The 24,340-nt window shown below is 40.2% G+C and overlaps 1 protein-coding gene across 9 annotated transcripts; it reads right to left on the bottom strand.

Moving 5' to 3' along the window:
• Positions 1 to 246: 246 nt before the first annotated feature.
• AGBL3 (AGBL carboxypeptidase 3) lies at positions 247 to 24,322 on the bottom strand. Of its 9 annotated transcripts, none has more exons than XM_061476425.1 (15): positions 24,238 to 24,322; positions 21,785 to 21,967; positions 18,475 to 18,579; positions 15,920 to 16,058; positions 14,611 to 15,390; positions 12,952 to 13,114; positions 11,337 to 11,463; positions 10,805 to 10,902; positions 10,559 to 10,638; positions 9,422 to 9,488; positions 7,104 to 7,172; positions 5,762 to 5,819; positions 2,594 to 2,642; positions 1,273 to 1,481; positions 247 to 631 (listed from the first exon to the last, which is right to left on the bottom strand). In XM_061476425.1, the coding sequence occupies exons 2-15, from the start codon at positions 21,939 to 21,941 to the stop codon at positions 375 to 377; spliced, it is 2,358 nt and encodes a 785-aa protein (XP_061332409.1). In that variant the 5' UTR covers positions 21,942 to 21,967; positions 24,238 to 24,322; the 3' UTR covers positions 247 to 374. The 9 variants fall into 9 exon arrangements, with proteins under 9 accessions (XP_061332409.1, XP_061332413.1, XP_061332410.1 ...); XM_061476429.1 differs by having other exon boundaries at positions 21,785 to 21,934; XM_061476426.1 differs by having other exon boundaries at positions 21,785 to 21,934; positions 24,281 to 24,322.
• Between the last annotated feature and the right edge of the window lie 18 nt (positions 24,323 to 24,340).

Raw genomic sequence — 24,340 nt, 5'->3', positions numbered from 1 at the left:
CTACCTGAGAATCCCAGGAAACTTCCAGAGTGAAGAAGGGAAAAATAATAAAAAAGGAAAAAAGCGGCAGGAGGGAATTTGGTTCTTCACCTAGCTCTTCCTGGAAGTGGAGTCTGCATCAAAAAAACAGTAGGTATTGTTTAAGAAATTGTTTCAGAGACTCCCTGTTAAACTGGTTTAGAATGTGGGATACTTCTTCATGTGTAAGAGAAATTTCATGGTATACATTAGACGATGTGTGTGAACTTATTTACTTTTTTTTAAAGAGCAAGAATAATTTTGATTTCTGCAGGTATCTACCCCCTTGCTGGTAGAATCATAATCCACAACCAAAGTCTTGGGAATTGTTTAAGCGCATCAGATACATGACACTTTCATGTTCCTTCATTGGTGAAAGAACTGGAGCTCACGAATATACGCTGGTATTTTGCAGCGTGTTGTCTGTTCTTTTCTTCAGGCAGTAATGGCAGAGGGAATTGCAGCTTGTCTTGTCCCTGGCAGAATTTACTCTTCCCAAAATATACATCCTGTCTTGCTGTCTTGGTTTTCTGGAGCCTTCTGTTTTTTGAGGGGAGCCTCTCCTTCATTTTCCTTTCTCCCTTTTTTGAATCGCTCTTTGCACGATCATGACCTGAGCCAAAAAGGACAAAAAAAGCAAATCCGTATCAACTACTACAGGGTCACTAGTTACTAAATAAGTACATGGCTTTAGTTTCCTTCACAAGAAACTGCGGCATTATCGCAGAAACATTTCCTTTAAGAAAGGAGAGCCACAGCATGATTCAAAATCTAGTGCTAAAATGTGGGAACTTCAGCCGTAGGAACAGGACCCCATTTTATTGCTGCAGTGATACGATAGTCTATTGACCCCTCTCTGAAAAGGTTAATCCCAACACTTCCCAGGATCAGACTGTACATCCTTTTATGGCATTCTGATAACATGCGAAAAGCAATGAACCAGTGGCTAGAGCCTTTCCTACCAGTAACTGCAGAAGGATAGTGCAGGGTCAGAGGCATTATCCTTTGCCATTAAGTTGAGATTTTCCAAGCTCTTTTCCCTTAGCTGTTTACAAAGAGGTTAATGAGTTTCTGGACTTCCAGTGTCTCAGCTGGGAAGCTCCATGAAACCAGCTCTGGTATCTGCCACAGCAAAGGAGTTTTCCAGCACTGCTAATGTACTGCTACCATCTGTCTTACATCTTTCAGAAACCCACCAAACAAAACTCAATCCTGTTCTTTGGTGTATTTCTAGTAGAACAATAATGGAGAAACCTGTTAAAGATTGAAATGTCTTCTCTGCAGGCTTGGAGACGCTTTTGCCCTTCTGTTTCTTCATCTTCTGGGAGAACAGATTAAAGCTGGATGAATGGAAATTTTCTCTTGTGGACAGGATCATATCATGGCACACACTTTTTCCTGCCTCCTGAGGCACAGATGTTTTTTCATGCTTTCCTTTAGCATTATGGGTGTGACTCTTGGAGCTATAACACACAGAGGTCAGGCCGGAAAATATTTTATCTCAACACAAATTCATGACAATATATACATAAAAGAACAGAAAATCCTGACAGGTAAAATTCCTGCCACTTTAGTCTGAGCATTTCCTTAGAAGCATATAATAAATAAATTAATAAATAGTAATTTACTATATTTCAAGCTACACAGAACCACAATGCCATCACATTGTCTTAAGGACACTAGTGCCAATATCATGTAGCCACTATAACACTATCCCGTCTGAGTCAGCAGGAAGTACCCATCACGGAAGCAGCAGCAGGTTACTTTTCCATCACAGAAGTAAAAAGTGGTGTTTGTGGCAGGATCTGCTGCAATCTAACTGGCTGGCTAACTCCACTTTGCTCTGTTACCCAAGAACAGCCAGCTGTGCACTCAGCAAGACACAGGACGTTGTATGCCATCAGTAGGTGAATGCTTATGAAAGTAATCCACACTGATAGTGTTACTGCCATGGGGCCTCACACACCCATCAGTGTACAACCTTCATTGTTCTTGACCAAAGCACCAGAATGTAGAAGTGAAGGGAATGCACTAGCAACGAGCTATGCACCAGCACCATGACAATACTGTGATTTTAAGATATCCAGCTATTCTAAACTATTAACTGTCTGTTTTGGACTGTCTGTGCTACCTAGCCTGGCTTGGTCTTGTATTTTCTCACCTCTACCCTGTTTCTCAGTAGACATGTGGCCCTATCTTTTCCCTCCCTCCCAAGGCAGTGGCAATCATCCCTTCCTCCAGGAATGACCCAAATCACTGCCTGTGTGACAGTGTGCAGCAAAGAGGGAAAAAGGAGCTTCAGCTATGTGCTGAAGGAGGGGGTCCGGTGTTCTAGATGAGATGGAGGAAAGAGGATTCTCTGCTTCTCTAATGTCACTTTCCACTGCAGTCTCAACCGTGGCATGAAGTGGCCAAGGACAACTGTCTAGTTTATGAATGAAAACCGATGAAGCACAATGTCAGAGGAGCATAAAAAGCAGGAGCATGAATTTGGAGAGAAATCATCCTGGGTTCATTTTCTCACTCTTGCTTTGTGAAAAATGCTAGAAACCTGTAAAATAGAACAGTATCCTACCTGAGATCCTCTCCTACTTGTGTGGCAGAGGCTGCAACTGGCAATTCTACTGTGAGAAGTGAGGAAAAAAAAAAAAGTAAAACACTGAAAGTGCATATCAGATGTTTAAAAAGAAATTAAAAAAAAAAACAACCACCACAATGAAACATCCAAATTTTGTCTTGGCCAGGTCAGACTCAATAACTGGCTGAGGCTCACACAGTTACAGTAAGCGGAGTTACAGTAAGCAGACACTGATGGAGATCAAGCCATTTACCCAGATGACTAATTGTGGGGATTAAGTCTTTCTTCTTATTTAGCAGACCATAACTCATATGCCCACCTCCCCTTCTTTATCTATTGCCTAACAAAGGCTATCTGGGGATAAAGACACTACGTAGCTCCCACTGAAATTGCTCCACTACACACAGAACTGCGAATCAGGAAGTAGAGGTGCCAAAGGCAACATGACTGTTTTGTGTTGGTAGTCATGCAACTCTGCTGTTTGTGTTCCTAGTGTCTGCTCCAAGGAAAGCACATGTTTGATATTCAAATGACACTGGACTAGAGTCATAACAGACATCTCCAGAGCATGAATACTATGTCAAACCCCACCGGTCAAGCAAGATGGGAGTGGGAGCAAAGAAGAGCTGGTGCCACCTGACTGGTCTTGCCAGGTGATACATGTTCATGAGCTGTTCAGCTGCTAGCGCTCACTGAGCTGGTGCTCACTGGTGGCTGACTGGGTAAGAACAAGGTGCCCTAGGGCACCTTCGGACACAAATATTGACAGCATTTTATAGCTTCTTTTATTCTAAGTGAAGAGGTGCTTTATACAGTTAAGACTGAATTTTATTAGTAATACTTGACCCAGTTGGCCAAAATGAAGTAGGGAGGGAAAAATGCAGGCAAACCTTCCAGTTATATTTACATAGGTTTAAAAAATACATAAAGAACAAATGATTCCCTCAATCATCTATGAATCCAGTCGTGAAGCCTATCACGAACCTTCCTACAAATGCTGTCACAAACCATATATTCATCTGTTAGCTTTCCAGATACCCTACCATTTTGGAGTTCTTTGTGTATGGTTTAGGCTTTGGTATTGTTTTTGTTAGGTTCTCTAAGACAAAACCAAAGTAGCCATAAGGCAGAATAGCTCTGGGTGTATGTCTGAGAAAAACAAGACAGGAATTCAGAACCAAGCACGGAGTCTGTTAGATTTTCAGCACCCGGAATGTGAAAATCATATGAATAAGGATCGTCCTGAGAATTAATTCCAGGATCTTTAATGTAAGCAGAGAATAAGTAGTATGTTCTTACCTTCCTCTGTTTAACTGATCTGTGATAGCTTGCTATGAATCCATAAATCCCTCTTGTATATAAACCCACAGATATTAGGGATGACTTTTAATATTTCTCAACCTGTCCTCACTGGGGAATTTTATATCTCTGCTGATGAAAATAACAGCTGAAATACTGTACTGTATAATTCGCTGGCATGACATCTGGAAAAGATTTTAAAACTCTTATTTCATAAGAAGAATCCTCTTTTTTTTTTTCCTTTTGTAGTTCTTGGGACTATTTCATGAGGCTTGTTCAGCTGTGTAGGAAAGGTCAGAATTGAAGAGAAATGTGCTATCAGCTTTGCAAACTTTTGGCAATAATATAAGCTGTAAGAATTTTTAAATAGTGACACGATGCTGTAATTAACACTGCTCACAGGTGTCTGTTGGAATAAATAAAAACAATGGCAAAAATCAACTTGTGACACTGTGAGGTGAGGAAAGGCAGCTTTGTATTCAGGACATTTTTACTTCACTCTTTTCCTCACAGATTAACTTGTTGGCTTTGTAAGCTTGACAGTGGGCTGTTTCCTATGGCTTTGTGGGTATCTGCAAAGCCACAAAGTTTGACACTAAGCATAACAATTTCCATTGTTTTTCAGTACTCTGTCCACATCAATGTTTTGAATTAAAACCCTAACAGTCTACCAAACCCTACCCTTAAACTTCTGAATTCAATAAACTTTATGTTCCTGTAAGAAGCCTATTCTGTCATCTGTACAATGAAAATCAGATTTTTAAGGCCTGAAAGAACCACAGATTATTTCATAATTTGCTTCACCTACCACGAAAAATAGGCTAGCGATTTCATTCAGTCTTCTGTGACCCCTGTTGTAGACTGTGTGTTTGACTGAAGCAAGACAGAAAACTCACTACGTCTGGAGTTTTCTGACTCAATGCCAAACCACAAATCTCATTTCTAATGCAAATTTGTCTCAACAACTGCAGTCACAGCTTCTCATGCTTTCTTTTTCATAAGCTGAGGATCTCTCTGCTACTTTGAGCTACTCTTCTGAAGAATGTTGTTATATTTTAGGGGACAACTTTCATTCCATGAAGTCTCATTTCATCATAAAGTGACTGAACTCTCTTAAGTGTCTTGACTAGAGGTTGTCTCTGGTTCTTAAATACTTTCATTATTTTTTTTTTTTTTTTAAATCTTAAAAATAATGCTAACATCAGAAGCAGTTAAAGGAATTCAGTATTAGTCTCAGAGAAGTTCTACGGAGAAGTCAAGATAGCTTTTCCCTCCTTCTATTTTCATGTAGGTAAGAACCATATTTGTCCTTGTGGTATATGAACAGAACTCACGTTGCGCTACTTGTTCACTTTGACATCTAAATCTTCCCCAGATTTCCTAGTTTGCAATGACACAAGTCCTCCAGATCTGTTTCCTTAGCCTCCACATTTGCTTCTTTCATTTATCTGTACTGAAACCAAAAAGTTCCATAGGATTTGTTCTGCCCTGTTTCACTGATGAAAGTTTTCTTCTCTAGTTTCTCTGGACCAAATGAGCACATTGTCACATATAACATATGTATGGTACCGTAAGTACCAGTATGTACCATACTGCCAATATGAGCAAATATTTTTTCACATCTCTGGAACTTGCCTTGGGTTCAGTTTTTCTCCAGAGACAGTGTTCCAGTCAGTAAAGCAGAGGGTAAGAATGCAATGAAGACAGTTTAAACTAAAGAAAAATGAGGTCTTCTAAATGCTGAGACTAGGTGAAACCCCAGCCAAAGAACTCTGTACTTATCTTTTTGGAACATACTCTTTACTGAGGTTTGAGATTATAGAGAAAAATTGACTTATTGGGATTTGAAGAATTAAACAAGCATACAATGTTTACCTTTTTTCACTGTGTCAAATACCTTATGTTGAGTTTCAATGCCTTGAGTCTGTGAAACAGAATAGAAACACGACTGAATAATTAGTATTATTTAGTTTCAAAAGACTAACAAAAAGGTATTATCAGTCAGCCACTTTCTGGCTTGTTCAATGAGTGCACACTAGGTTATGACGGGAAGTTTCATAAGGGTTCAATAACTAGTGGGAAAAGAGTTAACATGTAAAGGCTGGGCTCTTTCTTCCTTTTTCGTTCCTTTTCCCTTTCTCTTCTCTTTTTTCTTTTTCCTTCCCTTCCTTTCCTTCTCGTTCTCTTTTTCTTTTTTTTTCTTTTCTCTTTTTTCTCTCTTTTTTCTTTCTTTTCTCTCTCTCCTTCCACACACCACCACCAGCACTACACAACCCCAGCAGAAGGCAAGCTAGGCATTCAGTATTTGGCTTGATTTTCAAAAGCTCAGAGAAGTCAGCAACTTGTGTTCACTTTGCAAGTTGTTGGGTGCTCAGCATTGTAAAAAATAGTTAAATTCCTTTTCATGAAAGTAGGAACATAACATCAGACGACATTATTTCCATCTATGATTTTTAAGTGTGTGTCAACTACAGCGAGGCTCACATTGTTGAAATAGTTATGTAGGATACCAAACAATAATAATAGAGAAGTTTTAAAAAAGATCAGATCTTGTATCAACTGTTCTAACAATGACCCTTTAGTAAATTTAATTCTGTGGTGGTTGCTAGGGAGGCTAATGCTGAGTACCAAATCACACACTCTGACTGGTAGGAGGAGCATGATGCAGGTTCACAAATATTGCCAGCACAAGTATTTCAGAGTCTGGGCTTGGTAATGATCCCAAAGTTAATTAAAAAAATGTATTTCCTGTATCCCTAAAATGTTTTGTGACCTTTCCCTTTCTCTTCACAGCACTATACTGAACTGGAAAAAAAACCAGAAAATACTTCAATGGACTTGGCAAAAAACTTGTTCAATGAAACTGGAAGTGTAACAGGTCCATCTGAGGAAGTGAGGTGATAGTAGTTTTGAAGACTGATGAAAAGCTGGTATCATCTCCAGCTCCAAGGCATATTCTTTAACAGAAAGATCTAAATGTGTTCAATAATGTATAATTTTACCATTTTTTCCTGCCCCAGACTTGCTGGTGTTGATACTTCATTCACAGATAAAATACACAATAAAAAGCAATGGGCATTCTAGGTCAGCACCTTTTGGTGACAATATTGTTTGTCTAAAGGTATAGTGATTGAATTAAGTTGTCATGTATCAGTCTCTAGTTAGAAGAAGAGCACAACATTTTTCTGCAGGGATGAAAAATACTCACATTTTTGCTTTCATGACTTCTGTCCTTAGCAGTGCTGTGAAAATGTTCTCCTGATGCTTTATTTTTTTTCTGCACAGAAAATAGTATGTAACCATTTTGATTCATAGGGGAATAGTATAGTTACAATGAAAAAAAAACCCAAAACAAACCAGTTGTAAATAAACATGATAATCACAATGCCAGAAGGAGCAAGCTGCTTCAGATTGAATTCCTTATGCTGTTCAGCAAATATTTATGAACCTGGACACAAACATACCATATTGACAAGGGACCTCACTTCCTACTCAATGGCTTGTTTATTTTTAGTCTGGGAACCTGGACAGCTGTGCTTTCTCAGTAGTATTAATTGCCACAACTCTTTTTCCGAAGTTGCGGCTTCTGAAAACAAAGACTGGCATAAAATGCAAAAAGGCTGGGTAGACCTATTGAACCAATGAAAGCCTTAATAAAGCAGCTAGCATTATAATGTTCACGCATATAAAAAGAATAATACCTATAAAAAAATTAATGTGACTTCATCTTTCCAAACAACAGTTTGCTTTCTTTAGGCAACAATAACAGTGCTCCTATTTCACATGAGGGCCATAGTTTTCTAGGTTGAACACAGTAAAGTGCTGTTGAGGGCTACTTACAACTCCAGCATGAATTTCCAGCAAAAAACCCACAACTGTATCTGTGATATCCCTTGTTATTCACCTTTTGCAAATGCCTTTAAGAAATTCCATCAAGAACAACAACAACAATTTTGGTAAGACTTTTGATCTAATAACCTTAATTAGTCACTGAAGTGGATTTACATGGGGCAAGAATGCTCTAATTCACTGTGTGAGAGATGCACGAATGCAATTCATATAATTTCATTGCATGACAGATGTCTTTGCCTATGTTTCACACAGAAATTATAGAACAGGACCTAGTGAAGTTCAACCTAACAAATAGTTTTGCAATGTATATTTGTTTTTATAGGTATTGGCAATATAGGAATCAGGCTCTTAAGTGGCCAAAGCTGGGTTCAGTCCTAACCATACTCATCCTCTCTTACCACAGGGACTTGATGGGATGGGCTTTGTACCCAGAGGGATCTCTATTGGAGAAGACTTCCCCTCATAGTTACTAAATTAGTGATTAATTCATAAAACACAATATATTTTAAAATAGAGAGGTTCAAGTAAGCTCCTGAAGCTGTGGTTTCACATACTGCTGAGATCTTCTAAGGGCTTCCTGCTACTGAAGGAGAAAGTCTTTTTTCCTTTGTTCTTTGTCCTGCCCGGTCCCCCCTGCCCTGCCCTGCCCCCCCTGCCCTGCCCTGCACACCCCCCCCCCCCCCAACTACTTTAGTCCCTGCTTCTGGCCTACATCCCTTAAACTGGTTCTGATACTCAAAAACCATCTTGTGTGATCTAACTCATTAACACAGCAGAAAACCATCCTATTTTTTTTCCTGTGGTTGTTTCAGTCACTTCTGTTTTACACACTATTAGTATACAGTCCTGGTACTAGTTTCCCCTTTTACTGTTGTTTATTTACTGTATTTATGTCACAAACAGGAAGCAACAATTTACAGGAACTATTATTGTTGGCTAACATTCATCCACAAACTTTCTGAAAGTATTCACTCACAAGAAGTTTGTTTTGCTTATCTACAGGAAACACTGAGTAATAATATGGTAATCTCAGGCACCAAAGAAACAAACACCAAGTAAAGGAGGACAAAAAAAAATGTTTCAACCCATTCTTTTCAGCCAAGCAAGTAAATGCAGGTTTCAGGAAAATAAAATGTCTCATTGCCCTCCAGTGAAAGCACTCTATTAAATCTGGGGCTACATTTGCCTATAAGCTTAGATGTAGACAATGGGATAGTCTGATGCTGACAGCACTTAGCACAAGTGTGATGACCTGCCTGCATACATGAGAGAACACAACTCCTGAACACTCAGAACTGGGTATCTGCAAAGAATGGCTGACACAGGGTACATGGGCTTGTACCATACTTCTTGTGCTTAAAGCTGGTGCCCTCCTACACACTGACCCTCTATCTGCTTACTTAGCTGTACTTCAGAACCTGACAGGTAGAAAGCTACCTTCTTCTGAAACAAAACCACCACTATCTGGACAATCTAGGTTAAGCTATCATGAAAATTAATACTATTGTTCCACACTGTTCATTTGGACTGTGAACTCTATTGATTTGTTAATGACTATTCTGAGTGACTTAACGCTAATGTTCTTTGAAATAGAGCCTGTTAAACTGTAGTGATTCTTTCCCAAGTGGCATTCAGGACAGAGATGTAAATAGACAAGAAAAAGTCATAGCATACCTTAGTACCTAGTTTTAGCTTGTGTGCATAAAGATCACAGGAGTTTGGGCTGTCAGAAGTTTGGCTGCTGTGAAAGATAAGCATTGTTTTGTTTAATTTCCAAATTTGGTGACTGCAAACAGTAGTTTGCACCATTCATTCCAACCATTAGCGTGTGTTTTCTATAGTAACCCTAGCTGCAGAGATGCCTGTCTTCCACATCCACATTTTAATTTTACAGACCTACAACTAACCTGCAAGAAGTGGGTATCATCATCTTAGAAAAAGCTTGGTTACTGGAAGAGATCTGCTGTATCCAGCGGGTACTTCCTGCTTCTACCTAGGTTTTAGCTCTGCTTCACACACCTTCTCCCTCCCCTCCTAAATCATCCCATAGAACATCATCTTCTTTGTTCCCAGAAAGTCTTCTCCTAGTTCTATGTGTCTCTTTTGTAGTTCAGGACCAGCTGTGGTCTGTGAAGCTCAGTTCTTGATTTCTATACTTTGGGCACCTCAAGTCTGATGAGATAGATCCAGCCTATTAATGTTCTTCGAAAAAAAGAAATGTATTAAAGTTTTATTCCCTAATAAATGACCATAGGGCCACAGCTGTTCATACTAAATACTCACCCCTTACAAATCACCTGCACAACTGATCTTGCAGTTACTCAGAGTCATCACTGGCGCAGGAGGAGCAGATCATGTTTAACAGGGGTATCATCTGGTCAGCGCACGGATTCTTGCACTGTTATCAGCTACCCTGAACTTAATCCCTTTGCATATATGGAATCAGACTAGTATCTTCCATGCTTAATTACATTAGGTTTACACAAAACCAAATAATATACCTTATATTAGATTGCTCTGCAAAACGTAAGGCTGAAAAAAAGTGTATTGATTTAAATGATACAATAGATCAAGCTCTGTATCAATGCAGTTTCATTTCGCTTCAGGAAGGCCACCTGGGGTAGATACAGAGATCTGCTTCCAATTGAACTGGTTATTAAAGTTTGGCTATAAGATTTGTATGCAATTTCTTAAGGAGTGTTAAATTAAGGACTGTGACTATTAAAAGTCTAATTTTAGTAATATTTACTCTGGTACTCTTTATGAGATGCAGAGAACATATAATAAATGGTGGTATATCTGAATAGTTACCTGGAATCCAAGTCTAGCGCACCAGAATTCAGGACCTTGGAGCTCACGCTGGCTTGCTGTTTCATTACACTTTCATGTTCCTCAGGCACAGATAATAATAAGAAACATGAAAAAAATTAGTTCACTGTTTTAAGAAAGCCATTATCAAATTGATTATTATTATAACCCTATAGAGGGTTATAATACTGTTTTGTCACAGCAGGATGAACTGAGGCAGGAGAAAAGTCGTAGGGGGATTTTCCTTACCTCCTTATTATGAACACAATAGTTCAAGAGGGCATCACAGAAATGCTGTCCTATTGACTCCAAGTCTTTCACATCAAAATGAGTGCTTTGTCTGCAGCCTGCAGCATCAACAGGAGCAAGACAGAAATGAAAATGTCAGCAATCCTGCTGACTGCTAGGTAACTGTGATATTTCAGGGTGGTGTCTGACTGCAAATTCACTGACAGATGCTAGACAGGTCTATAACTGTTGTAGTTTTAAACAAATGGTATTATAGATCATTATTCTGCCTTTATGAACAAATCTATCCACTCAGAGGGGGTAAGGCATAGTTAACTGATTCTCTAATCCAAAATTCCTAAAAATACAACTGGCTTAGTTACAGCTTTTAATTTGCCACCCACTAATGTTGTTTCATGATACATATGCAATAATGCTACTGGTGAGAACACCAAAAAAGGGAAAAAACATGAAAAAGCACATTTTTTTCCCATGAAAAAAACAAGGTCTTGTTTGATTATTCCTATTAAATAGCTACAGGGAATTGTCTTACCCAACTTAGAGCCACAGATAGAGGCTTCCAAAGTGTAGCTGTTGTTGATGCCCATCTTCCACATCACCACTCGGCCTGTGCCTTCTTTGCTCCTTCGTACTCTGAAACTGCAGTCTGGAAATGAGAACTTAAAAGACAGGTGCAGCATCAGCCATTGAAGTAAAGAGAAAAATGCAGTAATTAAATTTTAATCCTGCAAGTTTTTTTTAAAACTTTATCTACCAGGCAAACAAATGTGAGTTTTCATTCTACCTGAATATTGCACAACATACCCCAGAAGATCATAGAATCACAGAATGATTTTGGCTAGAAAGGACCTTAAGATTATCTAGTTTCAACCCCCCCTGCCATAGGCAGGGACGCCTCACCCTAGACCATGTCATCCAAGGCTCTCTCCAACCTGGCCTTGAACACTGCCAGGGATGGAGCATTCGCCACTTCTTTGGGCAACCCATCCAGTGCCTCACCACCCTTACAGTAAAGAATTTCATCCTTACATCTAACCTGAACTTCCCCTGTATAAGTTTGAACCCATTACCCCTTGTCCTAGCACTACAGTTCTTAATGAAGAGTCCCTTCTCAGCATCCTTATAGGCTCTCTTCAGATACTGGAAGGCTGCTATAAGGTCTCCAATCAGCCTTCTCCAGGCTGAGCAGCCCCAATTTTCTCAGCCTGTCTTTACTGGTATAATGGAAATGCAGGTAAAATAACAGTCCTTTGATTAGATTATTTTACCTGAGGATTTCTGAAACATCTAAACATAATTTTTAATGTGGCTGTACTTACTGTTTCTAAATATTTGGACATATAGACAGCTGACCAGCTCAGTTACCACAAATCCTGTTACATACCAGCATGTATATTTACTAAAAAGTTAGAATAGCTCTTCTCTCATGATTTAATACCTCAACAGTTTGATGCCATCAATCTGAAGCTCACAACCACCTCATTATTGATACCTGAAGAAAACAGCATTAGCTATAAGTATGCAATGACATCTAGTAGTTCAGTTTGTGTGCTGTTTTATACCTGAGCCTTTGCAACCTTTCTTGTCCAAAAGCAGCTTACTGTAGTAAGATTTTGCCAGAAAATGATGTATTTCAAAAGCCATGATTTTGTACTAAACTTCCCCTCAACCGAAATAGCTCACACAGTGTGATTTTGACACATTTTTCAACAGAAGTTTTCAAAAGGATTAATCTGGAAAAACATTTTATCTTCTTTAATTTCTTACTTACTTGTTTGGTTTTAATTCTACAATATATTTTAAAAATATATTTATAAATACACAATATTTAATGTTAGGTTTTGATGTGTTAAACCAATGTTGCTTTGGCATTCTGGTTTGGGTTGTTCTTTTCTTCATTCTTTAAAAAAGAAAATTTTTACAAAATGCTAACTTTATGTCTCAATTCAGCACGATACATTTTTAAGTGCTGGAATTTTAAAGAAGTTAAAACTTCATACTCCAACTATTTCTAGTTTTAGCCAAATGAAGATTATTTCACTAGGTGAAATATGGTCTTTTATTAAATGTGATATCTTAACAAAAAATTAGGGATCCCAGGTAGTGCTTGAATTTTGAGGCAAGATTCTAGCCAGACTTTTGCTCACCTTATCTGGGCAGCTCTTGCTCAGCAGGAGTGGGAAGACACGTGGATGCACATATGGTGCTTTCACCTGGGGCCTTCTCTCACAACCATACATGAAGACATTTTGTTTCCTGTTGTGACCATGGATGTCACAATACATAAAAACATCACGTTCCCCCATCACTCTGTAATACAGGACAACAGAGAATAGTGGTTTGGCTTTTTTTCTCCTCCACCTCAGAAACTAGTCTGAGCTAGTATGTTATACTGAAGCTCACTTGTAACCTAAAGAGCAAGAAATCAATACAAGTTCCATATTCTGAGCTCTAACTTAAACTCTTAGTGTTGCTAGATTAGAGCCAAACTACTCAGTTTCTTCTGAAAAAACTCACTTGTCACTGCACAGATGTAAGATACAAGTGTATGCATCATCAGCCTTTGTCCATGTGTTTGTTCTTACTCCCATGCTCAGTTATATACATTCAGCTCTCTAGATGTATACATGATCAGATTGTACAACTGAAATCTACTATTCTTATCTGCTGCTCTTTCAGTATTGTACATGTTGAATGATAAATGCTGTACTATTATGAGACTGAATGACTACTCCTTCCTTTATCAAACTGGAGACATCAATTTTTTTTACGTGCTAAGATTCTGCAATATATTCTTGCTTAATTACTGAAAAAAATATTTCAGGTAGACACATTGGGATTTAGCAACCCATACCCCCAGTGCCCAATTTGTGTTGAAGCAGAGCTCTCCAGGGAAGATGTGATGGCACAACACTGTGTCACCTGGGGGTTTACTCTAGGCAGGAGTTGGAAATCCATGGTGGAACTAAGAAGGAAGCAGTAATAAACATGTCTGTTGCAGCTGACAGTAGCTGAATATGAGGCTAAAGGTCAGCAGCACTTCAGCAGACATTATTAATGTTAATTATGGGGCACTCACAAGTGCAGGCTTTCTCCATATAGCAAGACAGAGAGAGGAATTGTGGAAAATAAGGATAGGCACAGTGCTCATTCCCTGAAAGCTAAGGACCTACATGCCAAAACAATCATCTGGAAGAACACAGATCTTACTTTAAACATGCTGTAACTAGATGAAAAAAGTCCCGTTTGTATTAATTTGTAAGAGAAGTTAAACCAGAGGGCTTTAGTTTACTAGCTGAAGGTTTAGTTTTATAGCCAGAGTATCAATGTCCCTGTAAGTCTGCATAAGAAATCAAATGTATTTGTAGCAAAACATACAGCAAACTTGGCAATCTTTGCTGTCAAATAGACATCTGGGATCTATTCTGAACCTAACTTAATTCTGTGACATGGCTGTATGTGAGAAAAAAAGAAAATTAAAGACATAAGGAATTTGATAAGTAGATTTTGGCAGAAGATAGTGGAAAGAAACATACTGAAAATGTTTTGACAAAAACTCTTATTTTGGAGATAGAACTTATTACCAGGAATGGAGAAAATATGTTAAAGGAAAATCTGTACGATACTGAAGGAAAAAATAACCCACTCTGAAATGCAACTGCAGGTAAACAAAACAGTCAGAAAGGTTGGGGTACAGGGCAAAGATGTAAAAAATAACAAAACATTAGGGACACAGAGAAGTCACAGTAACAAAGAGACAGTGAAAGGTAAATCATCTATTCTAAAGGGAAAGAAAATGAGGTTACCTTTTGATCATTTCTCTGGTATACCAGATGGAAGGATAAATTTTTTTCCCATGAGATCTGTATTTGCGGTTCAAGTCCTGACCTGTTAAAGAGCAGCGGTGATTTCCCACAATCACACCATCTGGATTCAACATGGGTACTACTTTGAAGACAAAATTGTCCCGCAGGAGTTGAGCTTTGCCTGAATCGCCAAGAATGTAATCCAGAAAGCCCTTCATTATCCAGGAACTGTTAGTTTCTCCTGGATGCACCCTCGCAGTTAGTATCACAGCCTTCCTTTTGGTGTCCTTGTCACCTGTAGATAGGTTGGTGATAGTTAAAGCATACACTGTGTTTCCTGCCAGTGAACGGCACAAGATATGAATCTTGCAGAATTTGGATTTCACTGGATCTTTAGAGATGGCCATCAGGTACTCTTGCAGGTTGGAGTAGGTGTAAGGATAGCAGTGGGCAAAGTAGCAGGTGTCTTGGTCATAAGGGAATTGGAATGTCCAAGTGAGTGAGAAATACTGACGTCCATCTTGGCCCACATTGGTTTTATAATACTTGATATCATTTCCAGTCCTTCGCCAGCCAACCTTGTGTTCCTTAGCATCAGCTTCTGAATACAACAGCGGCCGCAAGCCACACTTATATAGGCTGTTCCGCTTGGTAAAGTTGACAATAGTGAAGCGATATGGCACCCCTGCCTGCGTATTGCTTACTTGGAAGTAGTACCACTGAGTGTGTCTGCTTGTGTAGAGGTCAGTGCGCAGGGTCAGCTGGTACTCAAATTCATTGCTTGTGGGCAGAAAGAAGACAAAGAGTTGTGATGCTGGTTAGTAACGTAGCATGATGCAGTGTCAAATAATGTGGACTGCCATGAAAAAGCACTCTGCAGTGAATCATGTGTGAGTCAAATTTACACTGTCATGAATTGAAGTCTATGTAGCTGCCAGGAAAAGATGCCTAATTGCACCAAGTGTGTCAATGATGCAACTGCTGCCTTCATTAGGACTTCTAATAACAATTAGGACTTCTAGAAACATTCTGTACACTATGCTTTAAGAGGAGGTACTTAAGAAAAGGTGTCGAATTTGTGTGGGTGATTATCACCTACAGAAAACATTCAGCGCTATGGAATGGCTATCACACCATTTCAAGTGAAGGCTACCTGAAACTACTTTTGAAGCTTATTTAACTAATGTAAGAACAATTCACAAACCCAGAGTCACACATCCTGCCCAGACACTGATAGCAGTCTGTTGATAATAACACCACTGATAATAACTACATTGTAATAAAGGACAAAAAAAGATCAGAAACTTACACTTTGACCACCTTCTGCAAATTCCCACTCTCAAACCGTGCTTCGAAGATTAGTGTGTTATCCCCTTCCTGAGGGAGGATCTGTTTCAGGGGGCGGAGATCTTTCACTTGAGAATACATAAAGCAGGATTTTTTGTCAGCTAGGGGAAGGAGCAGAACAGATGTCTTCGAGTCTGAGTAATTTTAAGAAATACCTGCATCCTTCTGAAAATTCCTTCTAGCAACAGACAACTGCAACTTCAAAGCTGAACTCCGACACTTGGGTTAGGGCCAGCTCAGGGTAAAGGAGCTGTAAAGTGAAGGTATTCCAAGCTGAAACAATGTACTCTGTGTTTCAGACTGCTGGTATCAAACCATATGTTTATCTGGCAGAAATATCCCTAATTCATAGCTTTCTAACTGGCAAAATGAAGGATTTTTACTGGCAGTGGGGCACTGACTGACAGGCTTTTGTATTCTCAGCTCCTGTATTCTTGCTTCTATCTCCTTACAGCTGGATCCACCTGAGGAGAAACTGTTGCCTTACCATGTTGCCAAGTAAGGGGGGCTGACCCTGTACCACAAAGCAGGAATAGGGCTGTACAGCACTCCCTGTTCAGATCAGAGCTGTGTTTGCCGTTGCTTATCTGAGGCTGTGGAGAGATTTATTCTGCAGCAGTCCTATTCTCTCCTGTAGTCTTACTAAAGCTCTGACAGTACTTACAGTACAGTGAAAGTCAAGATTCCTATATGTCATTCTTTTTATTCTTTGAATCACTGTTGCCATATACAAAAGATATGTGAATATGCAAAAGATATATAGTATCTTTTGTACATAGCAACAGTGATTCAAGTAATACAGCCATATTCAGCGTATTGCTCTCCATGACTGAAGTTAACTAGAGACCCACAGGTGTCTTCATTATAGAAGGGCTGTTAACCTTGCTAGCTGGGATACCTACTTGAATAATTACTTTCTGTTTAACTGAAATTCCACTCACAGTTTCTCTATCCTTCCCTTCCTCTTCAAGCTCTTCCTTAACATCAAGGAAGAAAAATGTTTCAGTAGTTAATCCAGTAAAACTGTTTCTGGAAACACAGACTCATAGAATGGTTAGGGTTGGAAGGGACATTAGAGGTCATCCAGTTCCAACCCCCTGACATGAGCAGGGACACCTTCCACTAGACCAAGTCTTGCTTCAAGCCCCATCCAACCTGGCCTTGAACACTGCCAGGGATGGGGTACCCACAGCTTCTCTGGGCAGCATGTTCCAGTGTATCAGTCATCTGTAACAGCCACATTTTATAGAATGAAATGCATGCATAAAACCTGAGATCTCTATCATGGTATTTTATATAAGTTTCATTAACAAAGTCTGGGAATCATTATACCAAAATACACACTTTGCTGGAGAGTTGTACAGGCCAGAATAAGAATCACTTCCAGTCGCCTGTGCATAAAGTCCAAGTTAGTAAAAAAGGGCAGGGAAAGCTGCATTTTTGAAGAACAGCAACTAAAGGACCATGACAGAAATCACTGTCCTTGTTTGCAAAAATGTGGGGAGCTGGAAGTCAGGGTGTTCCTTCACATCTTATTCCTTGCAATAAATTAGCAGGCCCAGTGCAGAGGACAGAGGTTCCTTCCTCATCACACAGTAGGTACCAGTTTTCTTTGCCACCAAATGTAGCAACCTACTAATGACAGGTAATGCAGCCATACTGCATAAATAGCTAATTTAGCTAATTTCCGATGTCAAAAAGTATCAATGCTTTTCAGTATATTGCAAGCTTTTACTAACTGTGTTGACCTCAAGAAAGATAACAGCTCCCCTTCAGTATTGTGCTTCTGAAAACTTTATGGCCACATCTAGTCACCCTATGATTGCAAAACTGTTATCATCCTTTCTATGTAGGAGTAGCTCAGACACAAAATCAGCAACTGACAGAAGTTCCAAGTTCTCCGAGTCATCTGTACCAACTTAGCAAACACATGAAAGAATAACTAACTATGATAATCAACTGGTGATGATGGAATAAGGCAACTAACTCCTTTCAATTCTGTCTGATTAATCCCTGCCAGGCTTAGGAGCCTGTAATGAAGCACTTACCCAGTCTGGCCAGATTTTGTTTATGTCTTGGCAAAACCACTATAGCAAATAGGATAACAAAAGATTTTCCCAACACAGTCTTTAGTGTTGATCCTGCAGTTACACAGCTCTCATTTTTTTTTACTTTTTCTTTTGGTTGTTATCTTTCTCCACTCCTATTTTCGTAACAAACTCATTTCAGGCTGCTTCATAGTGTTGTTATTCACTGAGAACAACTGTTTGAGCTGAGCTGGACTTCTGAGATAATTAACAGTATGAACCAAACTTATGGATGATGAGCCACCTGTATAACTATGTAACTTATTTCCTTCGCTATCTATAGGAAAAATAAATTTATTCCAAAGTGCTTTAAAATAATAGTAGAAAATCATATTGATTTCATCAGGCTTTAAATTAGGTTCACAAAGGAGATCAAAGCAGGTGCTTCATCTGTCTACAGCTGACAATAAGTTTCTCAGAGTGTTCCCACCTTCTCCTAGAAAAATCACAGTGCCTTTGTCAGGAGTTTGGTGTGATGGCATCATCTCCAAACCTGTTGCAGTGTACAATGGCTCAGGGTTAGTGGGTATCCAATCTAAAAAAAGAAGAGAAACACAAAAAGATTACAAGCAGGAAGATTGTATGAGAGTCTTCATAATATGGACACATCGAAAAGCAGTTAATCTTATTTATACCAGTTGCACACAAACGAATACGAAAGTCCCCTTTTGAACCTAATTTTTTGCACCTGTGAACAAATCTTCACTATAACTCTAAATACACACTGATCTGTGCAAGGACCAACTTTTGCTGTGCAAACTTGCCTCTTGCCTGTACATCTTGGTTACTACAGATGAGACTGATAACAGTGAACATTGGACAGCATTGGTACTGTTAGGAAAGCAGATGCCACAACTACAAAGTCACTGACTGCTGACAACATTGACAGCAGATGCTGCATGGCTATAATGCAGTGTTCCCATGTAACTCACATGGCATCTACCTGGCATTGTCAAATATCTTTTGAACACTGATTCATTCTGACAGTAGGCCTTTTCTCACTGTAATACTCACAGCAGTCCTGTCCCATTCCATTCAAGATACTGGGATCTAGTTTCAAAGGCAAAAGAATCAGGGCACAGCTGTTTCCATCCCACTTCTGCATTTCTATTTCTACTGATTACTTCAAAACTGCAATTGGTTGTATTTAAAAGCACAGGGGCTGCTCAAGTCTTCACTGTCCCAAAATAGGCTTGCTGTATGTACAGACTGCATAAAAGCAGTTATTAGCTTATGTTCATATTTTACTGTATGACCCTGCAATACAGTACTGATATTGCTAGTAACAGCATATGAGATTAGTAAGAATTTGAATTTGTAAGACCTCAGGACTCAGGCTTGTTGAGTTTGCTCTGTCTGAACTTTTCTTTACCTGCCTGCAGCTTTGTGTCACTTAATTTAGCTGTGACAGCAATTTTTCTAACTGACCAGGTATGTATGGCTAATTTGCTTTATTTTTGTTTACTTTGCATGGTACAACCATAGGCTTATACAGACAGCAGTAACAAGGAGTTGTTTTGTGTAGAAATGCAGACCTAGAGGTGGACAAAATTTGCTTTAGGGGCAACAAAGAGAACAAGGAAATAACATCTTACATACTTAAAGAACATTGTATATTGTAAATTCAGACGTAACATATTATAGAATCATAGAATCATAGAATAGTTAGGGTTGGAAAGGACCTTAAGATCATCAAGTTCTAACCCCTCTGCCATGGGCAGGGACACCTCACACTAAACCATATCACCCAAGGCCTCGTCCAACCTGGTCTTGAAGACTGCCAGGGATGGAGCATTCACAACTTCCGTGGGCAACCCATTCCAGTGCCTCACCACCCTAACAGGAAAGAATTTCCTCCTTAGATCCAATCTAAATTTTCCCTGTTTAAGTTTTAACCCATGACCCCTTGTCCTATCACTACAGTCTCTAATGAAGAGTCCCTCCCCAGCATCCCTATAGGCCCCCTTCAGATACTGGAAGGCTGCTAGGAGGTCTCCACGCAGCCTTCTCTTCTCCAGGCTGAACAGCCCCAACTTTCTCAGCCTGTCTTCATACGGGAGGTGCCCCAGTCCCCTGATCATCCTCGTGGCCCTCCTCTGCACTTGTTCCAACAGTTCCATGTCCTTTTTATGTTGAGGACACCAGAACTGCACACAATACTCCAGGTGAGGTCTCACAAGAGCAGAGTAGAGGGGCAGGATCACCTCCTTCGACCTGCTGGTCACACTCCTTTTGATGCAGCCCAGGATACGCTTGGCTTTCTGGGCTGCAAGCGCACACTGCTGGCTCATGTTCATTTTCTCATCAACCAACACCCCCAAGTCCTTCTCCACAGGGCTGCTCTGAATCTCTTCTCTGCCCAACCTGTAGTTGTGCCTGGGATTGCTCTGACCCAGGTGTAGGACATTGCACTTGTCATGGTTAAACTTCATGAGGTTGGCATCAGCCCACCTCACAAGTGTGTCAAGGTCCCTCTGGATGGCATTCCTTCCCTCCAGGGTATCAACCGAACCACACAGTTTGGTGTCACCGGCAAACTTGCTGAGGGCGCACTCAATCCCACTGTCCAGTCAGCGACAAAGATGTTAAACAAGACCGGTCCCAACACCGATCCCTGAGGGGCACCACTCGTTACTGGTCTCCAGCCGGACATTGAGCCATTGACCCCAACTCTCCTCAGGAGCTCCTTATCCATCCAAGGAGGTCTCCTGGCCCTCCTGCTGCACTTCCTTCTAGTTGGGATGCAACACTCCTGAGCTTGTAGCAGGTGATCCTTGAATATCAATCAAGAGTCTTGGGCCCCCCTGCCCTCTAGGGCTGTATCCCATGGAACCTTACTAAGCAGGTTCCTGAAGAGGCCAAAGTCTGCTCTTTTGAAGTCCAGGGCAGTGAGCTTGCTGCACGCTCTTCTCACTGTCCTGAGGATCTCAAATTTGACCATCTTGTGATCACTGCACCCAAGGCTGCCCTGGAGCATCACGTTTCCAACGAGTCCTTCCCTGTTGGTGAGCACGAGGTCAAGCATGGCACCTCTCCCTGTCGGCTCCTCTGTTACTTGCAGAAGGAAGTTGTCTTCCACACAATCGAGGAACCTCCTGGATTGCTTGTGCCGGGCCGTACTGTCCTTCCAACAGATGTCAGGGTGGTTGAAGTCACCCATGAGAACAAGGGCCTGCTAGCGTGAGGCTTTTCTTATCTGCCTATGGAGTGCTTCATCCGCAGGTTCTCCTTGATCAGGCGGTCTGTAACAGATCCCCACAGTAATGTCTCCCATAGCTATATTCCCTTTAACCCTGACCCACAAACTCTCTGTTGTTATTGCTGCAGACTGATGAGGAAAGAGAAAGGTGTATGACTGAGTGTGCAAACATAAATGATCCCAGAGTTGTCTCGATACTAGAATAAGGAAGAAGACATCTTCATTGTATTTCTCCCAGCAAAAGACTCCAGACGCTGACAATTCTGAACAAATAGCTTCTTGCTTCCACCCAAAGGAAACCTTTACTATGTAACTGCTGGCCACAGGAACAGAAGGAGCAGTGAAAAGAAAGCCAGAAGGGTTTGGGTGAAGCATACATACAACATTTTAAACTACATTATTATTTTTCTCTTCTCTGTAGCAATCAGATCTGGACTAATAATGATTTGTTTTTTAAGATTTCACTTAAACTGACAACAAATTCTTGGTGTGCTTCCTCTTTGCCCATACACAAGATTTTAAGCATAACACAATAACTTACCAATGTGCTCGATTCTGTCTCTGATGACTTCACATTGGTGTGGCCAGTACACTAGGGAAAATTGGCTGGCAGTTGACAAGTCATCCTGATTCTGAGGCTCCCCAGGTTGCAGTACCATTGCCTCCGAGTCAGATGGTGACAGAATCTGTTCTGCCATTGGAAAAAGATAAGCACAAACAGAATCTATAAGAAAATCTATTGCTCTTCCAAGTGGAAACAGGCTGCAGAGATTACCTACATGAAAAATAACGTAACTAAGCATGACACAATAAAATTATATCCCACTAAAATGGAAATATAATGCTTCATCCTATCATTATGCTCCGTATCTTAAAATCACACAGAATTTAAAAATAGCGTTGAATGAACAGTTAATTCATTAAACCACAAAGCACATCAAGCATCCAACTGCAGCAGGGAATAGCTTACCTGGGTTCTTATAGAAAATGTTGGCACCTTTTATTATTACTGCTTTATTACTAGTGTGTTATGGTAATGCTTACAGTCTCAATGCCCGAGTCAAAATCTGTACTATGCAGTATTATACAAATAACAAACAAAGCTTATTCCTACAAAACTTATTACACAGCATGTATGCAACAACAAGATAGTACTGGCTAGCACAACAGGAGAGGTAACAATCTGATGCTATCAAATTCTGTAAGGAAACAGAGCCATTTGGAGGAGGTTGAGGATTATTTTGCTCGTCAGCGAGGAATTTTTGAAAGTTGTGAGAAGCCACTTGAATGAAAACATGATAGGCAAAGAAAAAGCTTTGGAAAAAATCTAGTAATCAGATGATTAGGACTGAGGTATTGTGCAGTGACCTCAGCACTGGCCTAAAGTTAATAACTTTTCTTTGTCATAGGTATGAAAAGATCCCCTTTCAAAGCATTCCCTGTCCTTCCTTCTATCTGCTTATAGTAGGCCAAATGGTAAGAGTTTGGTTCCATGGCACATTTTCTGTATTTACTTTGGGTCTGAATCACACACCAGCACCGTAAGACCTATGTTACCAGAAAAAAAATAAATCTCATCAGCTTTAGACCTAGTTTCTAGATCCAATTCTTGTCACAATAAACAAAAGAATGTAGCAAGCAAAAGAGCTTCACCTGAAAGATCTGGTTTAGATGGCATCATTTGTGGAAAGTAAAGAAAAACCCAGACCTATTTTTAAACTCCAGTGGATACCTAACTCTAACAGATAACTGGCTGCTAAAACGCAAATCAGTAACTGGTGATCAAGGGCATGCTGCAAGATAGAACTAAGATAACTACTCACCTAAGATCCATAAAGTGTGACTAGACCTACCTCCAGATTTGTTTAGAGCTTGACAGTTATGTGAAAACTCGTATCTTCCTCCTTCCCCTTCCTTGCACCCTGTGGTCTTACAGGGAAAATGTAGGGGGATAACTGAAAGGGTCTCAACCAGTAAGAACAGCACATTGCTGACTGTCTTCTGTCACAAGTGAGTTAGGGGGCAAAAAAAAAATTTAAAAATACTAAAATAAAATCAGAAGTCCACAGTAGGACAGCGTGCAATTGTCTACTGTCAAAGACAACGGCTCCCTCTGTTTTATTTTGGCTTATGGTCAGAGTGAGAATTCAGCCAAATCTGCATGGTCATTATTCCTGTCCACTGCTCAAGGACTTCTGGACCCTTCCCCATGTCCTCTTTCGTTTCCCCAGTGCATCTCTCATGCAGTACCAGTATCCCTACTGTTGTGTGAAAAGCTAAAGCAGCAACTGTTTCTCAGTTGCATTAATTAACCCTCTGATCCCACTCATCAAGTAAGCCTGAGAGTAGGAGAGGCAAAGAAAACCAACAGCTACCATAGCCCTTCTGGTGGCAGGTGAGATACATGTCACTATTATCCGAAAGCAATAATGAATATGTGAACTTGATGCTGGGGAACTGAGGCATAACACTTGGCAAAACTTAAAAAAGCACAGCTCTGCAGCCAAAGTGCATGGGAGCCATGAAAAGCAATCAGCGACCCTGTGTTAAATTTGAAGCACATTGGCAAGGCAGCACTGAAATAATAGTGCCTGCCCCCCTTCGCTGCACGTAACAGAACTTTTATGTCCTGGGTTTTCAATCTAGTCCCCCTTCATAAATACCATATTCAATCAAGAGGCAAATTTCCTTCCTTAAATACGAATGCTGGTAACACAATACACATTTTGCAGCTAGTAAGAATATTATTTACTGCTCCAATGTACATTCACCGTATTTGCAAACGTAATAGAGGATTCCTAAAAGCCTGCTAGTCCACCACCTGATCGGGAGCTTGATTTTTATGTCTGCTATATACAGCAAGGTCCCCAAATTTAGTTTACTGCCAAACGTGCTCTGCAATGCATTCCGGGTGCTTATAGAAACGGTCTGTTACCTGAGCTGCTTACTGATTTTCTCATAAGATGCAGCTGGTTCTAATGACAGCTAACTTACCCACGACCTGGGACCACCTCAAAGGGGGACCAATGGGACTTACTAAGCTGCCTCCCTGACGGAGAGGCTCTCCCGAGTCCGTCCCGCTGCCGAGGGGCTCTGG

This window comes from Pezoporus flaviventris, unplaced genomic scaffold (genome assembly GCF_033815535.1).
Source record: "Pezoporus flaviventris isolate CSIRO_AGI_PZ_B2104156 unplaced genomic scaffold, CSIRO_AGI_Pfla_v1 ptg000096l, whole genome shotgun sequence".
Taxonomy (NCBI): domain Eukaryota; kingdom Metazoa; phylum Chordata; class Aves; order Psittaciformes; family Psittacidae; genus Pezoporus; species Pezoporus flaviventris.
The sequence above is the reverse complement of the archived record's forward strand: the minus strand, read 5'-3'. Positions and strand labels throughout refer to the sequence as shown.